Source organism: Microchirus variegatus (assembly GCF_963457635.1).
Source record: "Microchirus variegatus genome assembly, chromosome: 12".
Classification (NCBI taxonomy): Eukaryota; Metazoa; Chordata; class Actinopteri; order Pleuronectiformes; family Soleidae; genus Microchirus; species Microchirus variegatus.
In genome coordinates, this window is record NC_139813.1 from 16,590,722 (window position 1) to 16,613,742 (window position 23,021).

Below are 23,021 nucleotides of genomic sequence, written 5' to 3' on the forward strand. Positions count from 1 at the left end.
ATAAGTCAGACTCAAAAATAGTTTACCTGAGGTTTAAAATAACCCAGATTTTGATGTATTTTTTTATAGTGACCAAACCAGACTTATTTTCTCTCTTATTTACTCTTTTCAGGCAAATAATGTTCTACTGCGGCAAAGTGTATCAGGTAAGTGTGCTTCCACACTAACCACACTGACTGTTTCTTCAGCAGGGTAAAACTGTAGTACATTATTTGTTTTTCTTTTTCAATTCAAACATTGTCAAATGAGTCCAAACAAATCTCCACATGGCTTTCTTTGTTTTGGTCAGTGTAGTTGTTGTGTGTTAGTGTCAGGAAGTGATGCATTTTATGTTAAGACGGACGGTCTGTCTCAGTTGAAGCTGGAAGTACAGATTGTGTTGATTTTCTTTCTTTTCCTCTTTTTTCACCTCTCAGGGATCTCTGTCTGCAATCGACCACTTTACAGATATTCTCAGCTGTAAGTCAACACTCCAGTTTTGATGGGTTTTTTCAAGTGTTCCAGTAAACACTTGATCTTTAACAGAGCATTGTCTGAGGCATTTTTCTTTTTATCATAATTGTGCTTTTTACCTCCACTGTCATATTAGCTTATACTGCATGTGAATTATTCTTATTTGTATTTGTTTTTCTGTACTTTATGTAATTGTAAAATAATTATCCTTTTATTCTTCTTTATTAGATAAGATTAGACACAAGAAGAGAATACATTGAGCTTTAATAAACTATATTTTGCTTCATCACTAAAGTAATGTGTAAAATTGCTAATATATTTATGTAATTAAGTGATGTTTTTCTTGTCCCTTTTTAGATGTGAATTTTCATCATCAGCAAATGTCTTCCACATCAGATACTTCAAGACATCTGCTGTTCATAGTATGTACTGCAACAGCTCTCTGTGTTTGTAACTTGAACTCTGCAAAGTGTTTTGACTCATAGTAACAACAGTTGTTCTTTTCTCTGTGCAGGGGATGAAGTGGTCACAGTCAACACTCCTGCATTTGCAGAATCTGTTTCAGAGGGAGATGTGAGGTGGGAAAAAGGTGTGTATTTACATGTTAAATAAAATGCAGTATCTGAGTACATTTACGTTAATAAATAATACAAAAGATGAAAATAATCATGTTTCTGCAAATTAAAAACACTCTTGCTTGTGTTTTAGCTGTGGGGGACTCGGTGGCGGAAGATGAGTTGGTGTGTGAAATTGAGACTGACAAGGTAGGAATAAAAAAACCAAAATCAACCGTATCATTTGTACATATTTAACATTATGGAGGAACACGACATAGAACTTGTGCACTTTGTACTCCTAGACCTCAGTACCAGTCCCTTCTCCAGCAGCTGGTGTAATTGAGGAACTGCTGGTGCCAGATGGCGGGAAGGTAGAAGGAGGAACCCCCCTCTTCAAGCTCCGGAAAGGAGGTGTGCTCATCTGAACATCACTCATCACGTATTTATACTTTAGTATATGAACTAGAAGGTTTAAGGTTTAAGTTTTCACTTTGCTGGTGTTGGTCCATACTATTAACAACACAAATAGCCCATTATGAGTGCACGTGCAAGGGATTTGACTCTAGTTTTTCCATTTCTCTGTATTTGCACATAAAGAGACAGGAACAAGTAGTGTAGTATTTGTGACTTGGAAGAATCAAGATACACAATTGAAAGCGTATTATTTTCTGAAAGCTGAGTGAACACACTGAAGCAATTTGCATGTTTGGTGAATCATTCATACCGTTAAATTCATACCACATTTGTCCGTCTGTCTTCTCTTCTCAGCTGTTGCTGCTGCCAAAGCTGCTCCCTCCGCAGCTCCAGAGGCACAAGCTGCTCCTCCTCCACCACCACCACCACCTCCAGCTTCAACCACCACATCCATGCCTGCAGCGCCACCACAGGCTGTCCCAACAAAGCCTGGTGTGTTTCCCTCCAATTAATTTGAAGTAGAACTACTCCCTGCAAGTTTATTCTGACTTGGAGGCTAACTATAAGATTACATGCAGCACTACTGAAGCATTTATTCATTATCACAAAGTGATAGTGTCTGGAATCTGGACAAATTTATAATGACATTTAATTCGTTCTAATTCATTCAAAACCCCCCACCCACCCCTGTGTGCGCATGTTACCACCATCACCGATCCTCAAATATTCCACAAAAGTCACGGTTTTCTTTGCTTAATGAATGATTCGAATAATTGTTAGATTATTAATGACATACAGTAATATAGTGGGATGAGATAAACACTCCACTCTGAGCCCTCTGACTCTCCGCTCTTTATCTAAATTGTAATTATGTTGTCCTCGCTGCTGCATATCGCGTTCGTACATGTAATAACAGTTAGAAATATTAATTCCACGTTTGAAATAAATGTGAATTCATAACAAAAAGTGATAGCCCTAATATATAACCGCTGATGTGACTAGTTCTGGATAAATTCAGAAGTAAAATTTGAGGCCAGTTGAGTCGTTTGAGAGCATAGCAATACTCTCCATATAGTAATGACAAAAAGCCCATAGAGTATGAGTCTAACATGGATATAAAATGCTCACTTATTTACCAAATAAAACCTTAGTGAATCCCAGTATAATTTGTTTCTCCCTCTTTTTCTTAGTTTCTGCTGTCAAGGCTATGACTGCACCTCCAGCACCAGCTCCTCCTACAGCAGGAGGCAGAGGAGAAAACAGGGTAACACACACACACACACACACACACACACCAGGAATAATTAATTTTCATAATATCATAATAGAACACCATTGTTGAGCTGATGATTGACAGACCTTTACTTTTTTTTTTTTTTTCCTCCTCCTGTGCAGGTGAAAATGAACCGTATGAGGTTGAGGATCGCCCAGAGACTGAAGGAGGCTCAGGACACCTGTGCTATGCTGACCACCTTCAATGAGGTGGACATGAGGTGAGATACAGTAGCTTTTTAAAGGGGGAATATAATGCAAAATCAACTCTTTATACCTTTAAATCCTTATATTTGGGACTCTGGAGGTCCTATCAGTCAGCAAAGTGTGAAAAGAGATGACTGTTTCTGTGGTCCTCCTCAGTCTAAGTACAGGAGATAAAACACACGATGTTGACTTCCGTGCTCATTGGGACGATACAATGCGCTAAATTCCTGGAATTGTTATCTCGCGGAGCCCGTTTTGTCCATAAAACACGCGAGAGTGCTGGCCAGGGCAACAGTATCTGAAAACAAGTCCACGAAATCTGCGAAACGTTCTATTCTTGGCTCCACAGTGCAGCACAGAGTCCTACACAAACCTCCAGCATGTTATATATGACAGCAATGTGCATGCTAGAGCCTGCAAATGATCACGTTTCCAAATGCTAACTGTTGTTAGCTCCTAGTAGAATCTGTGACTAATGTAATTTCCTGTCCCTTTCGTTCGTTTAACTTGACCTACTTGACCTCACTAAATGTTTCCTTCAGCAACATTCAGGAAATGAGGAAGACCTATAAGGACGCTTTCTTGAAGAAGCACAACACCAAACTGGGTTTTATGTCGCCGTTTGTAAAGGCAGCAGCACACGCTCTGATGGACCAACCTGCTGTCAATGCTGGTGAGACGATTGAAATGACCTACAATTATTACTTGTATTGCAAATGGTCAAAGATTTCCATTTGTATATTTAACATGTTCTTAATGGTTTTTCTTGACAGTCATTGATGATACAACTAAAGAGATAATATACAGGGAGTATGTGGACATTAGTGTTGCTGTGGCAACGCCAAAGGTACAACATTTGAGTTTAAACGTCACATTCGTGTGTAAAACCTATTGCTATAAAATGCTGAGTTTGTCAATTTCCGTTTTCAGGGTCTTGTCGTACCAGTGATCCGTAACGTTGAGACAATGAACTTTGCTGACATTGAGATGGCTATTACAGCACTGGGGGAAAAGGTAAACACGCTTGTGTGCTATAGATGATAACCACCATCTTACTTTCTTTTAGAGGGAAAACAAGGAAAAATAATTGTGTTTTGCACTTCAGGCTCGTAAAAATGAGCTTGCTATCGAAGACATGGACGGAGGCACTTTCACCATCAGCAATGGTGGTGTGTTTGGCTCTATGTTTGGTACACCCATCATCAACCCTCCCCAGTCTGCCATCCTGGGCATGCATGGCATCTTTGAGCGACCTGTTGCCATCAACGGAAAGGTAAGAAAACAGTGTTTTATTTACTGGGGAAACCAAAGTTTAGAGAGAGAGACTCGGATGAGGTATGAAATGTAGCTTTTCATGTTGTTGTATTCAACTTATTAAAACTCCCAATTGGCAGGATCACAAGAAATGTAGCTGACTGAGGAGTTCCATCACACACTTTGATAAAGATGAAGATAAATGTTTGTCAAAACAGCATGATAATACAATTCTGCAGTGCTACAGAAATTTAAGCCTTGGCTCTTCAGATGAGAAAATGTGTTTTGTTAACAAACTAAAAAAAAGGTAATTTCTTATGAATTTGATATGTTTTTGGGGGGTAAGTGTGAATCTTATCACAATTGCAATATCTCTCAAAATAATTGTTATATTCATGTTTTTTCTGCCATATTATGCAGCTCTAATCACCAGGTTGTTGCATATTAACAGTTTGGGGTTGAGATTCTTTGACGAGATGAGTTTGACAGACCATTCTTTGGTCTCTGGAACACTGTTGATATTTACCTGTATTATATTGTATTGATTGTACGTCTCTTTTTAAGTCTCTTTTGGACTAATTTCCTGTTTTTTGGGGTTTCTTTGCAGCATAGGTGGTAGTTGCCAATGCTGTTATAGCAACCTATCCACTGAAAGGATGTGTACATGTTGCTTAGTAAAATAGGAAATAGGAGCCAGTCCCTCTCATGTCATCCCAAACATTTTATGCTCTAAGGTTATTATGAAATGTTCTCTAAATGAACATTCTCAAACATCAGTAAGTAATGAAACTACTTTGTGTTTTGGCAGGTCGAGATCCGGCCTATGATGTACGTGGCGTTGACGTACGACCACCGGCTCGTCGACGGCAGGGAAGCTGTTACTTTCTTGCGCAAGATCAAAGCCGTGGTGGAAGATCCCCGAGTGCTGCTTCTGGACATGTGATGTTTCTTCCACCACATTACTCAGATGCATAAAAAATGAACTCCACACCACAAAACACGCACAAGTCACACCAAACCTGCCACCACACAACTGTTTGTTTTTTTTCCTCTGTGTTACAGGGGATACTATGCTTGCATTTTAACACAGCATTCAATTTAAAGTGCCCATCTAGTATTTAACCAACAAAACAAAAAAAGACAACTTCTTGTCTTTTGTAATTGTTTTGCTACAGGCAAGTCACACAGGTGTTTTATAACATCCATGTGCTCTTCAGGTATGAAGCGGTAGATAAACTCTTGCTGCGTCCTTGACACTTGAAATGTAAGTGGCTTTTCCCGGCAACATTTGGCTGCAAGTGAACGGTCTACCCCAGTAGGTCTACCTCGTTAGTTTGTCCTTCCTCCTCCTGGCCACTTTTTCCACAGCCGGGCGGAGCACAAGCTCGCTCCGATGAATTCAAGATGTTTTAATGTTAACACAGGAGTGAAAAAAAAATGTCCTTGGGTTTGCTGCTGGTCATTGTTACCAGCTACAGTCTGGAAAAAGGGATCAGGAAACTGGGATTTTGAGCAGAACAGATGTTTGTCGGTGCTGTGCCTTGAAATCCATGATGAGCGTCTGCTTGCAGGTCACCAAGTTCAGTTATATTTGTCTTTTATACGCTACAATCTTGTTTTTAAACTTTCCTTTCTGTTGTCCAGCCATTGGAGTCCAATCATGTTGATCAATTCTGATAATCTCTTTGTAAAATTTACATTCATTCACGGTTGGTTTTTTTGCGATAATCTTTTGGGGCAGTGTTCTGGGTGGAGATTCAAAGAAGCGCACAATTTGCTTGCACATTTTTATTGTCATTGTGCTATCCTATATATAATATACTTGTATTTAAAGAAACATCTCAAGCCTTTTTATGTAATAAAACCTGTCTCGCATATGTCCATCATGACTTTGACTATACGTGATGTGTCGCTGCCATCTGAAGCGATACTCAAAAATCACACGTTTGTGGCAGGGCACGTCTTCATGGTTGATCTTGGCTACAGCATTTTATCTCATGCCAAATCTGTTTTTGCTACCAAACTCTCCACAGCAGATGAATTGTGTGCCAGAGGCCAATCTTCAAAGCCTCATTAGTCGGCCTCCTGTTCGCCTCTTGAGAAGCTCCAAATAATGTGATCATCTCTGACAAAGTCTTGAGGGTTGCTTTGCCCTTTATACCACTTCACAGACACGGGCTCGAGTGTGTGCAGCTGTGTATGATGCCCCTTCACTATTTCTGTTTACTTTAATAATCACGGCGCACAATGGGATCCTAATGTACGTCTTTGTTTCTCTGCCAGCACCTACACAAATGTCTGAACAACACTGTTTGGAGCAAAAACACAGAATTCATTATGAAAACACAAAAAAGCCCAAACATTAGATTACCATGAGAATACTGGAGGTCCTAATGGGCCTGAATACAGCAAACAATGATACAAGGGTTCCTGTAATTTAATTATTTACTTTTATTACCGCTCAAGATTCCATTAGCGCTTTCGAGATCATGCTAATTGGCAGCGTGTGCCAGGAGGTGCATAGATATCTGAAGGGCTTGTTGGCAGGTTTTTTGTTTCGTCTTCAAATTTTGGCGAAATCTGTGAATTTCCAATTGGACTGCTCAATAAGATGTGGGTTTTAAGTCTTTGTGTCCATTCACATGAAAGATGGCCCTATTAGAAATTGGCAGCTAGCTGTTTGTTTTCATTAAGCCACATCAGAGGGATAATTTACCTAAATTATTCTGTTATTTTTTTTCTGTCTTTTAAATACGCCAATTATATCAATGTCATTATATAAAGCATTGTTGTTGTTTTTTTGTAGTGCAGTTGGTAGAAAAGTGTTGAGAGTAGATGAAAGCATGACTAACAGCTGGAATTCTACATTTATAAGACTTAAAAAGTTGAATGCAGCCTATTGTCTTTTTTTTTTTTAGTATAAAAAGGCTTTTGAGTACTTTTTTTGAGTAGAACATCTTCATATGTTTGCCAAGCGCAGAACTGTCATGCACATACAAACTTATTCTAAAAGCCTCCAGCCTCAATCACATTTTCTGTGTTTTTTTCCCATTTTTTGCCTTTTACTTAAGATTTATGTGTATATGTTTTCAATGACATGCATAAAAATGAAATATTAGTTGTTACAGAAGTAGTCCGAGACGTTGTAGTATGCACATCATGACGTGTGTGTGTTTGCTCTTGTCACAATTTACAGTGTGAAAAAATGTAAATGACGGTTGTTATCTTTAAAAGATGGGACCTCGTGTAAAAGGTTTGTAAGATGCTATGTTAGAGATATTTCCATCTTTTACAAGTTACAGTTTCAAGACCACAAACAAACAGTGTGTGGGATCTTAGGTTGTTCTGTGGGAAATTATCCTTTTGTTTTACAAGTTATAGTTAAAGCTATATTTTTAAATAAAAAAAGAAATATTTGAAAGTATTGTAATCTGTAGGCCTTGAAACTGTTGTGATAGACGGACCGCAAAATGTCTTCAGGCCTCTGGAAGTCGGTTGACTGGAAGACATTAAGGTTAACGTCACTTTATTAATCTCTGTGGGTAAATTTTGTCCTTCTCCTACTTAGGAACCTTCCTAGACCTTAGGAGCAGCTACTCCGCGACAGCGCCCAGCGACCAACTCCAGATTAAATGTCGGCAGCGTTACCGGAACACGGGAGAAACCAGCTCATGCAACATCTAAACTCGACACAGAAAGGTCCTGGGACCTTCAACGTCCCGGTAACATCAAGGAAAAACAGAATGATTGACCACATGTTGTAGACATCATTGTTGTGAAAATTCTCTGCTGCTGGTCAAGAATGAAATGGAGAAATTCTGACCGCCGACAAGTTTTATTTTCTTTGCAAGGAAAAGGTCAATCTTCACAGGAGTGATCCTAGCTGGAGAAAGATCCAGAGCATAGTGAGCTCTCCACATTTATACTTGAGCAATTCCCCTTTCGCATTCCTCCAATAGACAAGAAGTCTACCTTTCCAGGCGGTGTTTTCACACCTCTTTGTCTACTGTAGGTATCGGGGAGCCGACTCCTTGTGGATGTTGTAGGAAGGTGTCAGTTCAGGCTAGATCCTAGTTACACAATAGACAAAAGGACCTGGTATTCTGTGTTGGGCAGGTATAGGGTGATGGGCAGTTGAAGCTCTGAGACAGAAATTGAATTTACCATTACATTCACAGACCATTTGGATTAGGACTCCCTGCCTGAGACGTACAGAGGTGATGGTGGACATGACCTGGAAGCAGTGAAGGTAATGAAGCACCAACAATTCGGACGATAGTTTGCTCACAGTGAGTCACCACTGCAACACATCATCATCATCATCAGTGTAGTGACTTTAAAGTTAATCATTGAACAGGGACTTTACAGTCTGTCAGCTTTTGTTACCACGTGTTGATCAACACCTGTACCTGATGATATCTCTTATGTCTCTTAACATAAACATGTGCTTAAACTGATAATGCAAAGCTCTTCCCGGGCTCACAAGTGACAATTAGACAATTCATTAGCAGCCCCTTAATAATCCCACTGTGCCTAAGTAATGCTGCGTGTGCATATTCATTAATGTGCCGTTTTTCCTTTACAGGCCATTTCATTCATAACCGGTGTGGCTGAACACAACCAGCTTGCATCTGGCCCTATTCTTCCCTCTCCTCCCCGGTCCTTTGATATGGAAGCAGCTCTCTCTCTTTTTCTTCCTCCTCTTGTTCTGTTGTCATACCAGAAGATTATTTTTGGACGGAGCAAATGAGGTTCAGGACCCCCAAGGATCGACGCGCTGAGGTGGGTGCAGCTGGTCGGTGTCAGAGGTTCAAGTGTTCACACTGGACAGAGGTGGTAGCTGTAGTAGTAACAGTACGTTTACCGTCAATACAGCTGTGTACACTGTACATGGTCAAGCAAAACACCATTTATGATTATATTTATTTTATTATTAACTGCATTTAGCAGCACCTGCTAACTTAAGAAGCAACAAACATTCTCTTGTACATGATATGTGCTAATGTCCACTTCAATTTAGACACATTTCTGACCGATGTGCGTTGATTTTTTAAGTATTGTCTCAAGAAATGTTTTACTACTTTCTGTTATGTTGATTTTATCCAGCACCAAAGTGGCAATTCAGGTTGGATGTTTGTCCCTGTGCATACTTATGTCTCAAGAAATAATGTGAAGAAGTTTTAGGTTAAAGCTGAAGTGTGTAACTTTTAAACCTACCAAATTGGCATTGTCAGATTATGCTGCGTTCCAAAGCCCATCCAAACAAATGGGATGTGGGACTTATCCTACCTGAATTGTACTAGCTCCTACTTCAAAGCGTTCCAGCAATTGAAGTCAAATGTTAGAAAACATGGACGATCGCGGTGCTTTCGATTTATGTTTGAAGAGGCATTTTGACTGTCAGCAATTCAGTCTACTTACATGAACAAGCAAGCCGTATATGTAAAAGCCATACATATAACGTCATGAGTATACTTTTACCGTAGCCCTACATATCTTCATGCTAACGGATAACGACAACATAATTTCAAATTCTGGAACGCAGCATAAGTTCCACACGGTATGGTAAAGACCCCGGTCAGGCTTGTGTTTCGTACAGTAACTTTACTTCGTAGGCGTGGTGTGCGCTGTGCCTGATGGCCGCCTCAGTGAGATACGTAGTGTGATGTCAAACGCGACAACAACGGAGGACAACGGAGCTGCTCAGTTTGTGGCTGTTTAGATCAAGACGTCACACTAGATCACGGGCGTTGAAGAAACACCGGTCGCAGGGGAGTAACACATTTTTGTCGCTCATACAGCTGTCGACTGTCGTAGGTCTAGCTCCTCCAGTACCATACCATTACGCTGTTACCCAAAAGGAATGGTAGCGAAAAACTGGAACTGTAGGGGCCAGATATTTTGGTACTATTCCTTATGGAAATGCAAAACAGTTTAATGCCGAACCATTCCACTCTGGAAACACTCCTTCTGTGTTTCAGGAGTTACATACTGGAGCTTTAAGGAGGTAAAAAAAATCATTTGGTACTGGTTTAGCTGCAGTAATTTACACACACACAAAACAATAGTGATAATCCAATACATAGAGTTGTGTTGGATCACAGCAGTTGGAGAAAACAAGAATGTTCCCGTCCACAGACAGGGCCTGCAGGTACAGCTCAGCGTGGGTCGACAGGCTTCTTTGTTGTAGCATCTGAAACAAAGTGAGACGAAACTGAAAACAAATGATGTGGGGAAAAAATGCAAATGAGACCTGATTTGTTCAGGGTTACAGTGGAAAACTACTTAAAACAGAATGTAATACCTGTATCTGCCTCATGATTGTAGAGATGAGAATTGTTATGTAGAAAGGAGAAAATGTGATATACAGTACGTGGTATATAACTCTAATGTGACATTTGTCATAGGTGCTTCTGCATGTACCTCAAGGAGAAGAGGTGAGGTGATACATCTGTTGTTTCTGAATATTGTATCAATTTTTACCATCTGACTGCAGATCATCGCTCCATCTCCACATCACTGTCCTGCTCTTGACCCTGGGTGGACCTCCGTCTCGACACATACCTGCTGCTCCTCCTCGATGTCCTCATCAATCACATCCATCACAATAAAGCTGCTGCTGCACACGGAGGTGAGTTTGACTGCGACACTGTTGCAGAAATATAGCATGAAGCGGCTTTTATGTACAAGTTAAATGGTTTCAGATTTTTACAGTGTTAACTTTACTGAGACACTTTTATGAATGAGGCAACTGTGTGAGCGTCAACCGCAAGTCTTGCAGTTCACAAAACCTCCAGTAGATGGAGGTGTTGGCTGTAAATTGTCTTATAACTTTGGTACATACACTGCATTAACAGGCCCTGTTTATTGACACAGTGTATAATAAAAAAAATATAATAAAATATGACTATAACAGTAATAATAATACAATAGTAGAATGTTCTCACAGCAAACCTCCAAAGGTGAAGTCTTTTACACTATTTGTTTTTTCGCTCTTTTTTTCTCGTTTAACTTATTTATTACCTTGTTTGTCTGAAATATAAATGTTAAAAAGTGTGTGTGGGGGGGGGGAGGATTTTGCCAAGTACAAAGTGTGAAATTAAGTTGTTTATAAAGGCCATCCCCTCCGCCCTTGTGCGGTGACACTTTTTCCACTGTCCAAAACTTAAATGTCAGTGTGGTGAAAACGAGGTGCTGCTGTTCCTCCTTTGACAACAATGTCACTGGTGTTGTATCACATTACAGTGCTAAATCTTATGTAACAAGCAATTATACCACACGGGAATGGGAAGTCGAGGAGAAGCACTAACTTTAATTTCAATCTTGAATAAGCAGGATTAAAATAAATGTGGAAAAGTGTGACTTAAATAAGAGGCAGTGGCTGTTTGCTCTGTCTGCAGATGGAAGATAATGCGTTTCTGATGCTGAGCTCTGAACAAAGATGAATGACTTTTTTTAAATGAGCGGCTGTTTGGCTCGGCTGTGACGGATGACGATTGCATAACTGCTGTCGTTTAATACTCGTTTAGTGTCACAACTTAAGAGGAACCAGTAAAATTACGTTGATTTCAAAGGAGGAACTGGCAGAAAGATGAGGGTGAAAGATGACACAAGGCGTGTAGTTTGTTGTAGTTAGAAAATAAACTTTATACCATTCATGATAACAGAGTCATACATAGCAGATAAAGGTCAAGAAGAGACAGTGAAATACTGCTCAGCTGTAGAGATTCCTGCTTGTTTTCTCAGCTGTTTGACAGCACGACATGACTGGAAGAGGACTGACAAGACGAATCACATCAAGTGATTGACGAGCATTTTTTTTCCATATATGTTTATGTATACAAAGCCGTATAAAACAAGTACAACAATGGACAGACAACAAGTCCAAAAAACAAGGGTGTAAACATTTTTCGTGTATATGTGCTTTTTCATGACGCCAGCGTCACCACAAATCGGATCAACCGGTATCTGCCATCGTCAAGGCAGGGTATAGAAATCAACATTACCAAAACTAAAAAAACAAAAAAACTCCACTCCTTCTATTGCGTATTGTATCCTAAAAGCTCTAGGCCTGTATATTTCGACTAGCATACAAAGGAAAAAACCTGCAGAGCCTCTGCACTGAAACACTGCCGTTTAACTCAGGGCTTTTGTAACAGAGCACCGTGTTGGTATTCGTGCGTTTCCTCAGTGTTGTTTCCAGTTGTACTCCGTGGTATACATTGGTCCCTTTTTTATGTAGAGATGGTTGATGTAACAGCGAGGCACAGTGCATTAAGTGTAACCAAAAACCCTTAATGTGGAGATGAAACTGGATCATTCCAGTGGTTCAATGCACAGAGCCAGCTCTTGTAGCAGTGCTGAGGATGCCCTACAACCCCAGGTCCTTGGGCAGAGTCTCCAAGAGTCTCCAGCTTGGAGCTCAAGTGCTTTTCTAGAAATGTATTGCCAGTTCGATTTTCATTTAAATGGCTGCTGTGGTGGTACTGGTTTGGCTTTCAGGGACTTTCCCTGTTTCACTTGGTGTCGGCGGACAGCTGCTCCAGCAGAGGGTTGGCCTCACTCTCGGGTGTTTTGACGCTGTCGGTCCTCACGATGCAGGTGGGCCGGTGTAGATTGAGCATCACCATTAGCTGCTGCCTCTCCATTCGGAGCTCCTCGATCTGGGCCTTCAGGTCCGAGTTCACCATCTCCAGACGCTCCGATTCCTGGACAGACATGTTGAATTAGAAGTTGCTACTGGAGTAAATTCAACACAGACATTTTTGTAGCAGCATGGCTTTCTGGTCTGCATGGACGTTTAACCAGGCTTGCATCAGCCACATTCTGGTCACTTGGAATATGCCTGACTGTCTTTAACATGAGTCAGCAGCTCTGGTTTACTTTTAGTCATAAACTCACTCTCTGAAGGAAGTCGGTCCGTTCCTTCTTTTTGTTTCGGCATCTCGCTGCTGCTACTTTGTTTTTCTCTCGTCTCCGTTTCCTCCTTTCTTCATCTTCATCCATCTAAAAAAAACAGACAACAAAGACATTTTATAACTATTGTGTATCTGAAAGGAGTTGCAAACCTATTAATCAATAATTGTTTTTAAAATTAAAGTTATCTGATGACAAGCTGAGACACATTTCAACTACAAACAGGTTAATCAACTGTCAAACATTAATTTGATTCATTAGAAAAACAGTTTACCGAGTAAATGGCAACAGAGGAGAATAAATCATACCACTTCTGACATTAAATGCATTCCCATTTCCTCCCATACCAGGCATTTCAAGTGATATATTTTTTAGTCTCCTTTCTGACAGGAAAATTTCCTAAAATCCATCTTAATGGGTGGTTTAAAAAAAAAGAAGTCCTGAACATATTACCCTGCCCTCTGAGCTGATATACACACACCCTATATCGGCATCATCTCCCCCTTTTTTTCCCTCACCTCTGTCTTGATGGCGAGTGGCCTCTTCCCCAGCCTCCCTAAGAAATGCAGCGGGGACAACATGGTACCCAGTTGGCGGAAGTCGGCCAGCTTAAGCTGATCGGTGAGCGTGGTGGCCGAGATGCCTGCCAGTGGGCCCAGGCTGGGCAGGGAGCCCGCCGCCATCGAAGGGTCAGGTATCTGTCCTGGCATCATGTCCGACACGGCCACCACCGCCGCTGTGGAGAGAAAGGGAGAGAGGAAGAAGAGAGATTAGAAACATTAATAGTACACCTTTTTAAATGAGACAATGTCACTTTTTTGTGTCTGGTACTGATATTACAACCTTGAGAATCTACCGATATTAGTCCAATACAGTCATTTTAGACCATTTATGAACTATGAAGCCGTTAACAACACATCTGTGCCGAGTCATATCAAAGACATAATTCTCCAACTGTGTAACAAATATTGAAAAAGGAGAAATAAACAGCTCAAACAGGCTATACACTGTCTGTGCATAGTGAATCATGCAATATATATATTAAATTTTTATCTGCCACATACCTATTCCCATCCCTGGCCAAAAGCAGTCCTAATCTAAAGCTAGGAAAAATAACATATGAATTTCATCTTGAAGAAATTATACATACTTATGAGTAGTATAGTTTTGGCCAATAAACCCCCTTTAAACTGTGGATTAAATGTACAAGTAATCGTGAACACCTGGTACCAAAGATCTTTGATGCTTAGATGAGTCACACAAATATACCGCTCCTCCGTTATCATATTGCATCCATCTTTTATCAGTTTTTGATCTTTTAGTATTGAAGTGCCTCCAAAAAAAAATTATTGATTTCTTTTTCCATCCTTGTCAAGAAATGTCTTTCTAATTACAAGTTGCAGTTTCCAAGAATGCGTTCGAACGTTGACAGCTTTGACAGCTGTGTTATCTTCTTAGTCAGCAGCCAGCGAAGGAAACACTCGCTTAAATCTGTCAGCAGCCACACACTCATCTTTGTAGCTCCACATGCAACAAGAAGCTGTGATAAGTCTGATGTGAGCATATGAACAGAGGGATATCTCCCACACGCACGCTTCTGATGACTAACCCGGTGGGTTTTCATTCTGAGTGGTCGTTCTGTTCTGGCGAAAAAGGGATTCAAAGGATATCAAACACATTTGTGTCAAAACAGAGCGGGCTACACTCATACATTCCTCCTCCACCGCCACCTCTTTCAACAATTTGGGGGTAGTTTAGAGGGTTTGACCACAGCTCTTTTTAATGCAATCAGGGAGGAATGAGGGGCAGAGCGGGGAAAAGGGAGAACTTGTACAGGCCTAAAGGAAGTGGCTGGAGAATTAAGATTTCTCTCTAATTACTGGAAGACCAATAGCTGGAAAACTTCTGATGGCCAAATAAAAAACAAATGTTACAGACAGGAACCGTGTAACATGAGCCGACTCTACCCTGCCCATCCCTGCAATCTGTGCAGAGAGGCAGTGAGAATTTTATAAAGTCTGACCAAAAAAAACATACCGTCTGATAGCTGCAAAGAAAAATTAACAATAATACATTTTTTGTTTATTACGTAAATAAGTTAAGTGTGGACAAGACAAGGGTCAGTACTGTCTGACAAAAACACTGGGGTCAAATCTGTTTGTCTGACTGACGCAACTTTGGCACAGTGACCCACGGTCAGCTAGGATTACTCACCAAACGCAAAGAAAAAAAACAATATCAGTGTAACTTCTATTCTAACAACTTAATTCACGTTTGCTTGCGGAGCATTTGGCTGAACGTGAACTTCTACAGGATGGGCAGAATCTGAACAAAGCCTCTCTTATATGAAACCAACAAAGACGTGTATTGTGAGGTGAATACAGCTGAATTTGCTGGTGGGTGACGAGCTGACTGTATTGTAAGTTATACAGTTTTTTGTTCTTTGCTACTGTTTTTTTATTATTATTTTCCAGACGCTAAAAAAAAACTCTTTTACAAAAGCCATAGAAGAGGTAATGAAAAAAAAGCATGGTTATGTAACTCTATTCTAATATACTCCACCCTGCTCATGGGCTGGTCTCAAAATGTCTGGGCTTTACTGTTGTGCATGGTAGAGAAGAATTGGCTCACTTTTTGGCAAGAAGAAATCACTTCTCACTGTCACTAGTGTTGCGGAGGTGCTGCTTTAAATTGCTTGTATTGTATGACCTACATTACAACTCATTATGAAACTGTTGGCAAGTCTGAAGCAGATGCACAACAGTTATTTTTGTGTATCTCTGACATTCCTGTATTAATTATATAAAATTTAAGTTGCATTACATCTAAAGAAAAGATGCAGTAGTGTGGTCAATTGTTTTTGAGTTGCATCTCCATACTATTCTTAACCTGTTACTACTACCTTCAGTCTGCATGATTTATTCACTCCAAGGACAAGTTGGTGTGTGGAGCCAGTGTCCAATGAGGCATTTTATTATTTAAATCCCCACAGCCCCCTCCCTCTCTTCCTCTTTCTCTCCCTCCCTCTCTCCCACTGTATATATACTCCCATTTACTCTGCACTTGGCAGCAGTCTGTTGTTTTTGCTGGAGAGGAAAAGAACAAGACAGCCCTGGTTAAAAGTCCCTCTCAGACAAAATTCACTCTCCAAAATTCCCAGGAGTAGTGTAGGAATGAAAGGTGCCAAGACCTTCTCGTTCTGTGGACAGGCTATTGAAAAAACAAGGCAAACCATATGGAAACAGGAGTAATGACTATTCTAATAGCCTGGCAATAGCACACGTTGTAGGACTGAACTGATTAAGTCTTCGATGAAGCGGCAGCTTCCATAGACGTACAAGAGACGTACATGTGCTTCACTGCATCCAACAAGTGCAACGACCTCTATATATTTTACGTTGCTCACCAATAACTGTGGTGGAATTTGAAAGATCATCCAAAACTAACCCTTTGGCCAGAACACGGGCACAGGAACTGAAGCAGCCCATTAGGAATGACTGAGCCAATTGCTTTCAGAGCCAAAATGGAGTCCAATATCCAAGCTGGCCAGACACTGGTGGACTGGTTTACAGACTGGGATTAAAGCTCTGTCCTTGACAAACACGCTTTTGATGGAAAGTGACACTGCAAAAACAAGTCAACTCAGGAGTAATCCTAAGTTATGTCTATTGGATCTACTTGCTTTCAGTACATTGTAACTGAACCCTGCACAGTCAGACATATTGCAAGGGGAAGACCCCATTCCTCCCGACCGCTTGTTGAAACATGCAGCCGAGTCCAGACCTCGCCACACACACACACACTTGAGTTCATAAACCTCATATTTGCCTGTATGACATCAGATCACATCAATCAAAAAAGAAAACACAGTAGTTTTGCTAACAGCCTCCTAAACAAAGGTGACGTGTGAAGCAACATGCCCCATCATTTATGAGACAAAAAAATCATGACGCCACTTCAGACAATTTATAGTCGTCTTGTAAACTAAGATAACAGACCGCCTCGCTGTGGAGGTGAGTGTGTATTTTAAGTTTAATAAGCTTGCTTTATGTTCCGTCTCCTCCCTCTCTTTTAACCTGCCACACAAGCATCTGAAAATCCCCCTCGCAAATCCAACACCCCGCGAAGCCTCGAGTCATGAAACCCCGCAGAAGTCGTATCTGTGTAACACAGGGAGAGTTTGCGTGTTGATAGATGCCTCGCAGGGTGTAATTACATCCAAAAGCGTGAGTCGAAAGTGATTTGTAACATTTCTTTTTCAAAAGTGGGGAATTTCTCCCTTTTTATCTGTCAGCCACAGCCTGCAGCCGAGGATTAGTGGCCCGAGCGTTTGATGATGCAACACCGTTACTGTGCTTCTGCAGTCGAGCAGAAAAGCCAGTGCCACCGCTTTTTTAGGCCCACACTAGCCTCAAACAAAGACACCTTCACAGCGCAGCAGCAGCAGCAGCAGTGTGGGCACCCCCAGCCCTCTCAGGACTGACGGAGACGAGACGAGCTCAAGCCAAGGGCGGGGAGCATAAATGTCATATATTAGTAGTGAAATATAGGACTGTACTCAATGCAGGTTCTGGCTTCTGCCCAAGACTAATCTAACTGCATGTGAGCCGCGGATAACTAGAGGTGTGTGTGAAGAGAGAGTGGACATGTGGGGGTTTCCTTTAGGTGAATGTCGAGGCAATCAGTAAGTGTGTGTGTATATATATATATAAAACATATATATAATCCTCTGTTTTCATTGCTTGCATACTGTATCTGTCCTCAGCTAGACAAAATGTGTCCATTTCCTGAGTGATTCCTGAAAGCAATTAACTGTGCTGAGGAATTTGGCCCCTTTAGTGAATGCCAGCAGCATGACTAGAGGGTCTATTATCCTCATCCCCTATGGAGACAGTGAATGAGAGGTTTGGGGGGGGTAGATGGGGTTTTCAAAGGCCACTAATTATCTTTATATACTGTTGCTTTTTTAAAAAGGAGCCCACAAATGGCTAAAGTCTACATGCGCTGTAATTTTGATGACTGAAAGCAGAAGTCTTGAAGCATTTTCTGGCTACTTTTTTCTTTCCCTGAGAACTTCTTTTGTGCAGCATTTTCTGCTCAACTTTAACTCGCTGGATCGTAACATTACAGGAAAAACATGCACACTTTCCAAGATGCTATTTGGCAACTTTTTGTCAAGGTACTTTAAGTGTGATTTTGGACTAATCAGCCCACACACTGAGGAATATCTTGCTAAACTCTTGCAAAAAAAGCCTCTCCAGATTTAACTCTACACGAGTTCTGCAAAATGAACAATGAGCAGGGAGACTAGGGCCAAGGCACACTCTCTCAAACTTTGGCCAAGGTCTCGGCGATCATCATTACCGTCTGCGTTCAGTCAGGCTGTGTGTTGATTTACACTCTTTCGTAATCCTCGGAGGAAACCAGGAGGGAGTTGGCACTGACTTTCCTTGAGGACAGGTCAGTCCAAATATCAACATTCCTCCAACCTCTAATTATATTTTCATTGGAGTGACAAGACAGAACACGGGCATGTAAACAGAGGAGACACCATCATGCCGACTGTTGTTCTGATCACACTCTGGTTACTTCTGGTCATTAAACCCAAGGGTGACTGTGCGTGGGAGTGGAAGTGATTATCACAACAGAAAAAAACAAATCTTTTAATTTTAACTTTCGTTTCTCTTTTTGGCCTTTCTTATAGTCTCAACAGCTGCTGCAGGGGGAAGGACGCCTTTGAAATTACACTTGTGGAGATCAGAGAAAGCTTCCCAAAGCAATTCAACACAATTGTGGACATTTAACCTTGCATTGTTGTCAATGATGATGATCGAGCTTAATTTGCCCTCAATTACAGTCTGGATGTCTCAGCTGTGAGCAGAGCTGGAGTGTCTCGTTTGTTCCTGTGTAGTTAAAGCAGGAAGTTTAACTGCTGTTGCATTTACTGTCAACTTAGGCCTAGAAAATGAGAACTTTCAGGAGGGGGGAAATGCAAACACAAAGCACCTGCGTATATGCACAAAGCATGAGGACTGTGGCTGCCTTCATTCAAATATTACTATGTGATCCTTGGCTGTCTTCCTGCTTGGCTTGCTTTATGCCATTCAAACCGTCAAACATCTATGTTCTCCGTTTGGGTGGTCCTGGGTGAATTACTATAATTTTACTATACGTCTCCATGTTATAAATCAGGATTAAAGATTGGCTTGGAGGCATGGAGATGACTGGATGAGATTTGGCTTGTCTCAGATGTGGATTTGATGAATTAAAAACACAGACAAATCCATTTAAAATGCATGTTAACTTATGTCTACGACAAAATCCAAATGCCTGACAATGAGACATTAAAATTAGTCAAACAAGTACAGCGAATCAGATTTAATTCCCCCTGTTGATGCAATCACCTTCATTATGCAACATGTGGTTGTCACTTTAATGCTGATTCATACTTTGTACACTGATATTTCCTCATCGGGCCCACGTCAAGCACACACTTGCTCTGATTTAAACAAGCTCCCGTACTCTGAGTTCAACTCTTTTGTTGCTCTCGAAGTTTGCAAGCTAAAGGTTGATGAAACGTTGTGCTGGCTGTCATGGAGTGCCTAAGCTGTTTTTGTGCAAACAGAAAATTGGCTTAAAGTCCAAAAAGAAATTCACGAAATCTGGAAAACATAACTATGTGTAGGCGTTTGAAAAAGAAACTTTGACTTCTTCTCTCGGTTACACCTTTGGACATTTGGGTGTTTGCTTCTACATCTAGGCTATCTTGACACGCTGTTTTTACAAACCATGTGGAAAGGCTTATGGGGACTACAATGTGAGACAGATAATGTGATACCCACGGCAGTGAATAGCTGCTCCACAGCGTTAGTATCACTGAGCCTCGCTGTTGCATAGTTGGCTTGCTCGCCTGCAATGCGTCTGCTGTCTATTCAGCATGGTGGGGTGCAGCTTGGCAACTCCGGCTCTCCAGAGACACACTGGAAGGCATTTCTACTTAAAATAAACCCTGTGCGCCCACGTCCAGCCTCTCAGCCCCTGTCAGCCCTGTGCTGCTTGTCGGCTCGCCAGCCCTTCCCCATTAATCCACTGCAGCGTTCCGTTTATGCAGAAACGATCCTACGGATGTGCCTGGGCAGGCGTTGGGGCATTTAAACCGTCTGCAGCGCACGCTTGTTCACTTACACACACGCAGGCACAGATCAAGGCACAAAGGAAACACACACACACACACATATATATATATATATAAAGATCACTCAAATAGTTTCCCCTGTGTGGTATGTCGCTGTGTGAGCAAGCCCTGCACCAGCTCACTTTATAGGAAAACTCTGAACCTATGAACTTGCAAATCACAAACCCACACACCTGCACACGAGCCACCCCGCTTGTCATACTTCCCATTCCATGGCTGGCATTTAACCTCCATGCCGACTAGGGCAGATAGCTGGATGGAACTATGATGTAGTTACTGTTACACAGTAAAACATAAATCTTTCAAAAAGGAGTCTGATGTGGACAAGGGGACGATATTTTCAGTCTCAACACAACAACTTACTTTTGCTGTGATGGGGCTTAATACTGGTTTCTGTCTATGTGATTAAATCCATATGCTAGTCCTGCACACACAGAGGGACAGAGAGAAAGAGGTTCCCTTTTCTAGTATTGATAAAAAATGCAGTTAAATATACTGAGCATGAGCCATGATGCGACAGGCCAAAGCAAAGATTACAAATATAAGTGCGGCTGGGCGCACATTCCTGGATAAACTCGCAGGCTTCCAAGTACGTCACACTTCATTTACATCACTTGTATAACGGAGATGTGAATGAATTCAAGGCTATGCAAAGACACTCCAGAGAGAATCAAAACTGTTGTTCAAATGCACAGTACTTACTCAGAGAAAACTGCTCAGTCGTCTTCTGTCAATGATGCAACTGTGTTTGGACGCTGTGCAAAGGTAGAGAGATCATTCAGGTGAGAGATCTTATCAGTATCCACAATCCACAATAATTATTGGTTGGGTTATCAGAAAAAAAAAAAAAAAGCCGTAGTTCCAATTTGTGTTGTGTATTATTATTATTTTTTAAGTTTTAAATAATTTTTGTTTTTCTCTAGAAAATGTAAACAAAACACCTGTTGTGCATGCAAGTGCATTCAAGACACCCAAGAAAACTTCACAGTCAGCAGTTAATACAGGTATTATTAATTATAATAACAGACTAATAATAATCACAAACTGCTCAAATAATCTTTCAAGCCATACCCATGCGAAATCCAATATATTTGCCAAGTCATGTTGTAAATCTGGTAACTCCTTGCATGTTCTTTATATTGCAGAGGAATGCAAAGTTTTGAGCTAAATTTGAAGCTTTGGACTGAGGTGCATGATATGGATGAAGGAGCCGAATATAACGATAACACGGTTAGTTTATGTGGCATCACTCCACAGCTGTCACCAAGTTCACTTCACTTGTTTCGTTGAAACTGAAACTATAAATCACTGCAGGTTCAGTGTAATTTGGCGAACCAGCACCATCAACACCAGCATTGGCTTAGCAAGCAGTTAACTGCTTCAAAACCACAGAAAGTGACGCGTGTAGTGTTACACAACTGTCTCCACGGGGCAAACCGACACTTCTCCTGTTTAGCAACAACCGACATGAGAGAATGTCGGGATGAAAATACCTCCAGTCCGACACAAGCTGGAGAGTTAAAACTCAGCTAACGGCTCTGTAAATAACGAGCACTGAGGCGACAGTTGCTACAACAGTTGTAACAACACTGTACTTATCCAACTAACGCCATTCAAACCGCGGCAAGAGCACCGGGGAAACTGTACAAAGTAGTCGGAAAAACGCCGTCTATATTTGTGTTAAATGGCACACATGTGTGAAGTCTGTACAGCGTGGTGACAAAAGCGCCCAAAATTATGCAAATATATAAATATGTTGAAGAGCCTGTAGCAATGTTAGGCTAACAACTAGCACCAAAAACACAGAAATGACACAGCATTAGCAGCACACCGTCAAGTTGTTTACACTCGCACCATTTTTACCTGTTAGGCGTCCAAAGTCCGCAGCGGTGATGCGGGGCAGTGCGGGAGTCAGGAGTCTGGTGGAGGTTTGGGGACTAACCGGAGTCGTTGCATCAGCCCGTTTAAGTACCCGAGAGCTGAGGAATGCGGAAGCGCTGTCCCAGACGTAAGCAAGGGCGCGAGACAACACAGGCTTGTTTGCCCCGCCCCCTAGCAACCAGAAAACATACACAACAGACTGTGTGCGACAGGAAGGTTTAATGAGCGAGACGCAGACAAACAAACATACGTAAACGAGGCAATAAATAAATAAAGTTATGGATACAAACAAACGAGTTCACTCTTCCTCTCACCTGCAGGTGTTTGATCATTAAACACAGGGTGTGTGTGTGTGTGTGAGAGAGTACTTGTATTTATATCCTTTTGAGGTCCAAACAATGTACTAACCTATCTTTGTGAGGACATTTTGTTTATTTTTTTATTGATTAAATAAATTAGAAGTGCTTTTTCAAGGTTAGGGTTAGAATTGGGTTTAGGGTTACGCACAGTTGTAATGGTAAAAGTTAGAGGAAGGGACTATAGGCAGGGTTGGAATTATAATCTGATCTTTGTGGGGTCTCATTATATTCAGTACATTGCAAAAACAAATTCATTGTCATTCAATAGCGATATTTCAGTTTGGAGAACAAACTGCTTAAAGTCTATGTTTTGAACGTGGATGGAGCAGCTCTTAACATAGCTTTCCACTCCAAAACGCAGTTTGACGGCATAAACACCTCTTGTCCCTGCCCGGCTGGGCGTTGCTGGTGTACTCAGACAAACACTCCCTCAGTCAGGTCTGGTAGTATTTCTTGACAGAGCCTGTTTTTAGATGGACGGTGCAGGAAACAAAAAATATCACATTGTTTCTG

At 41.2% G+C, this 23,021-nt stretch overlaps 2 protein-coding genes across 3 annotated transcripts in view; one reads left to right on the forward strand and one right to left on the reverse strand.

The window, feature by feature from the left end:
• Nucleotides 1-23,021, forward strand: part of LOC310935259 (dihydrolipoyllysine-residue succinyltransferase component of 2-oxoglutarate dehydrogenase complex, mitochondrial-like) — a 148,586-nt gene that overhangs the window by 1,842 nt on the left and 123,723 nt on the right. The window contains exons 2-15 of one of the 2 annotated variants that reach the window (XR_014592982.1): nt 113-146; nt 417-459; nt 811-875; nt 968-1,042; nt 1,162-1,217; nt 1,313-1,421; nt 1,779-1,916; nt 2,615-2,688; nt 2,820-2,917; nt 3,446-3,576; nt 3,677-3,750; nt 3,834-3,917; nt 4,009-4,176; nt 4,966-7,105. Coding sequence is in view for 1 of the 2 variants with exons in the window: in XM_083899117.1 (XP_083755243.1) it covers nt 113-146; nt 417-459; nt 811-875; nt 968-1,042; nt 1,162-1,217; nt 1,313-1,421; nt 1,779-1,916; nt 2,615-2,688; nt 2,820-2,917; nt 3,446-3,576; nt 3,677-3,750; nt 3,834-3,917; nt 4,009-4,176; nt 4,966-5,100 (1,284 nt within the window). In the remaining variant the exon portion in view is untranslated. Of the gene's footprint in view, nt 1-112; nt 147-416; nt 460-810; nt 876-967; nt 1,043-1,161; nt 1,218-1,312; nt 1,422-1,778; nt 1,917-2,614; nt 2,689-2,819; nt 2,918-3,445; nt 3,577-3,676; nt 3,751-3,833; nt 3,918-4,008; nt 4,177-4,965; nt 7,132-23,021 lie in introns of those variants that run through there. The other variant, XM_083899117.1, reaches the window with a different exon arrangement.
• LOC310934516 (jun dimerization protein 2-like) lies at nt 11,860-22,197 on the reverse strand. The gene is made up of 5 exons (XM_083898255.1): nt 22,132-22,197; nt 20,971-21,023; nt 13,592-13,809; nt 13,059-13,163; nt 11,860-12,865 (listed from the first exon to the last, which is right to left on the reverse strand). Exons 3-5 carry the CDS (start codon nt 13,784-13,786, stop codon nt 12,674-12,676), a joined length of 492 nt encoding a protein of 163 aa, XP_083754381.1. The 5' UTR covers nt 13,787-13,809; nt 20,971-21,023; nt 22,132-22,197; the 3' UTR covers nt 11,860-12,673.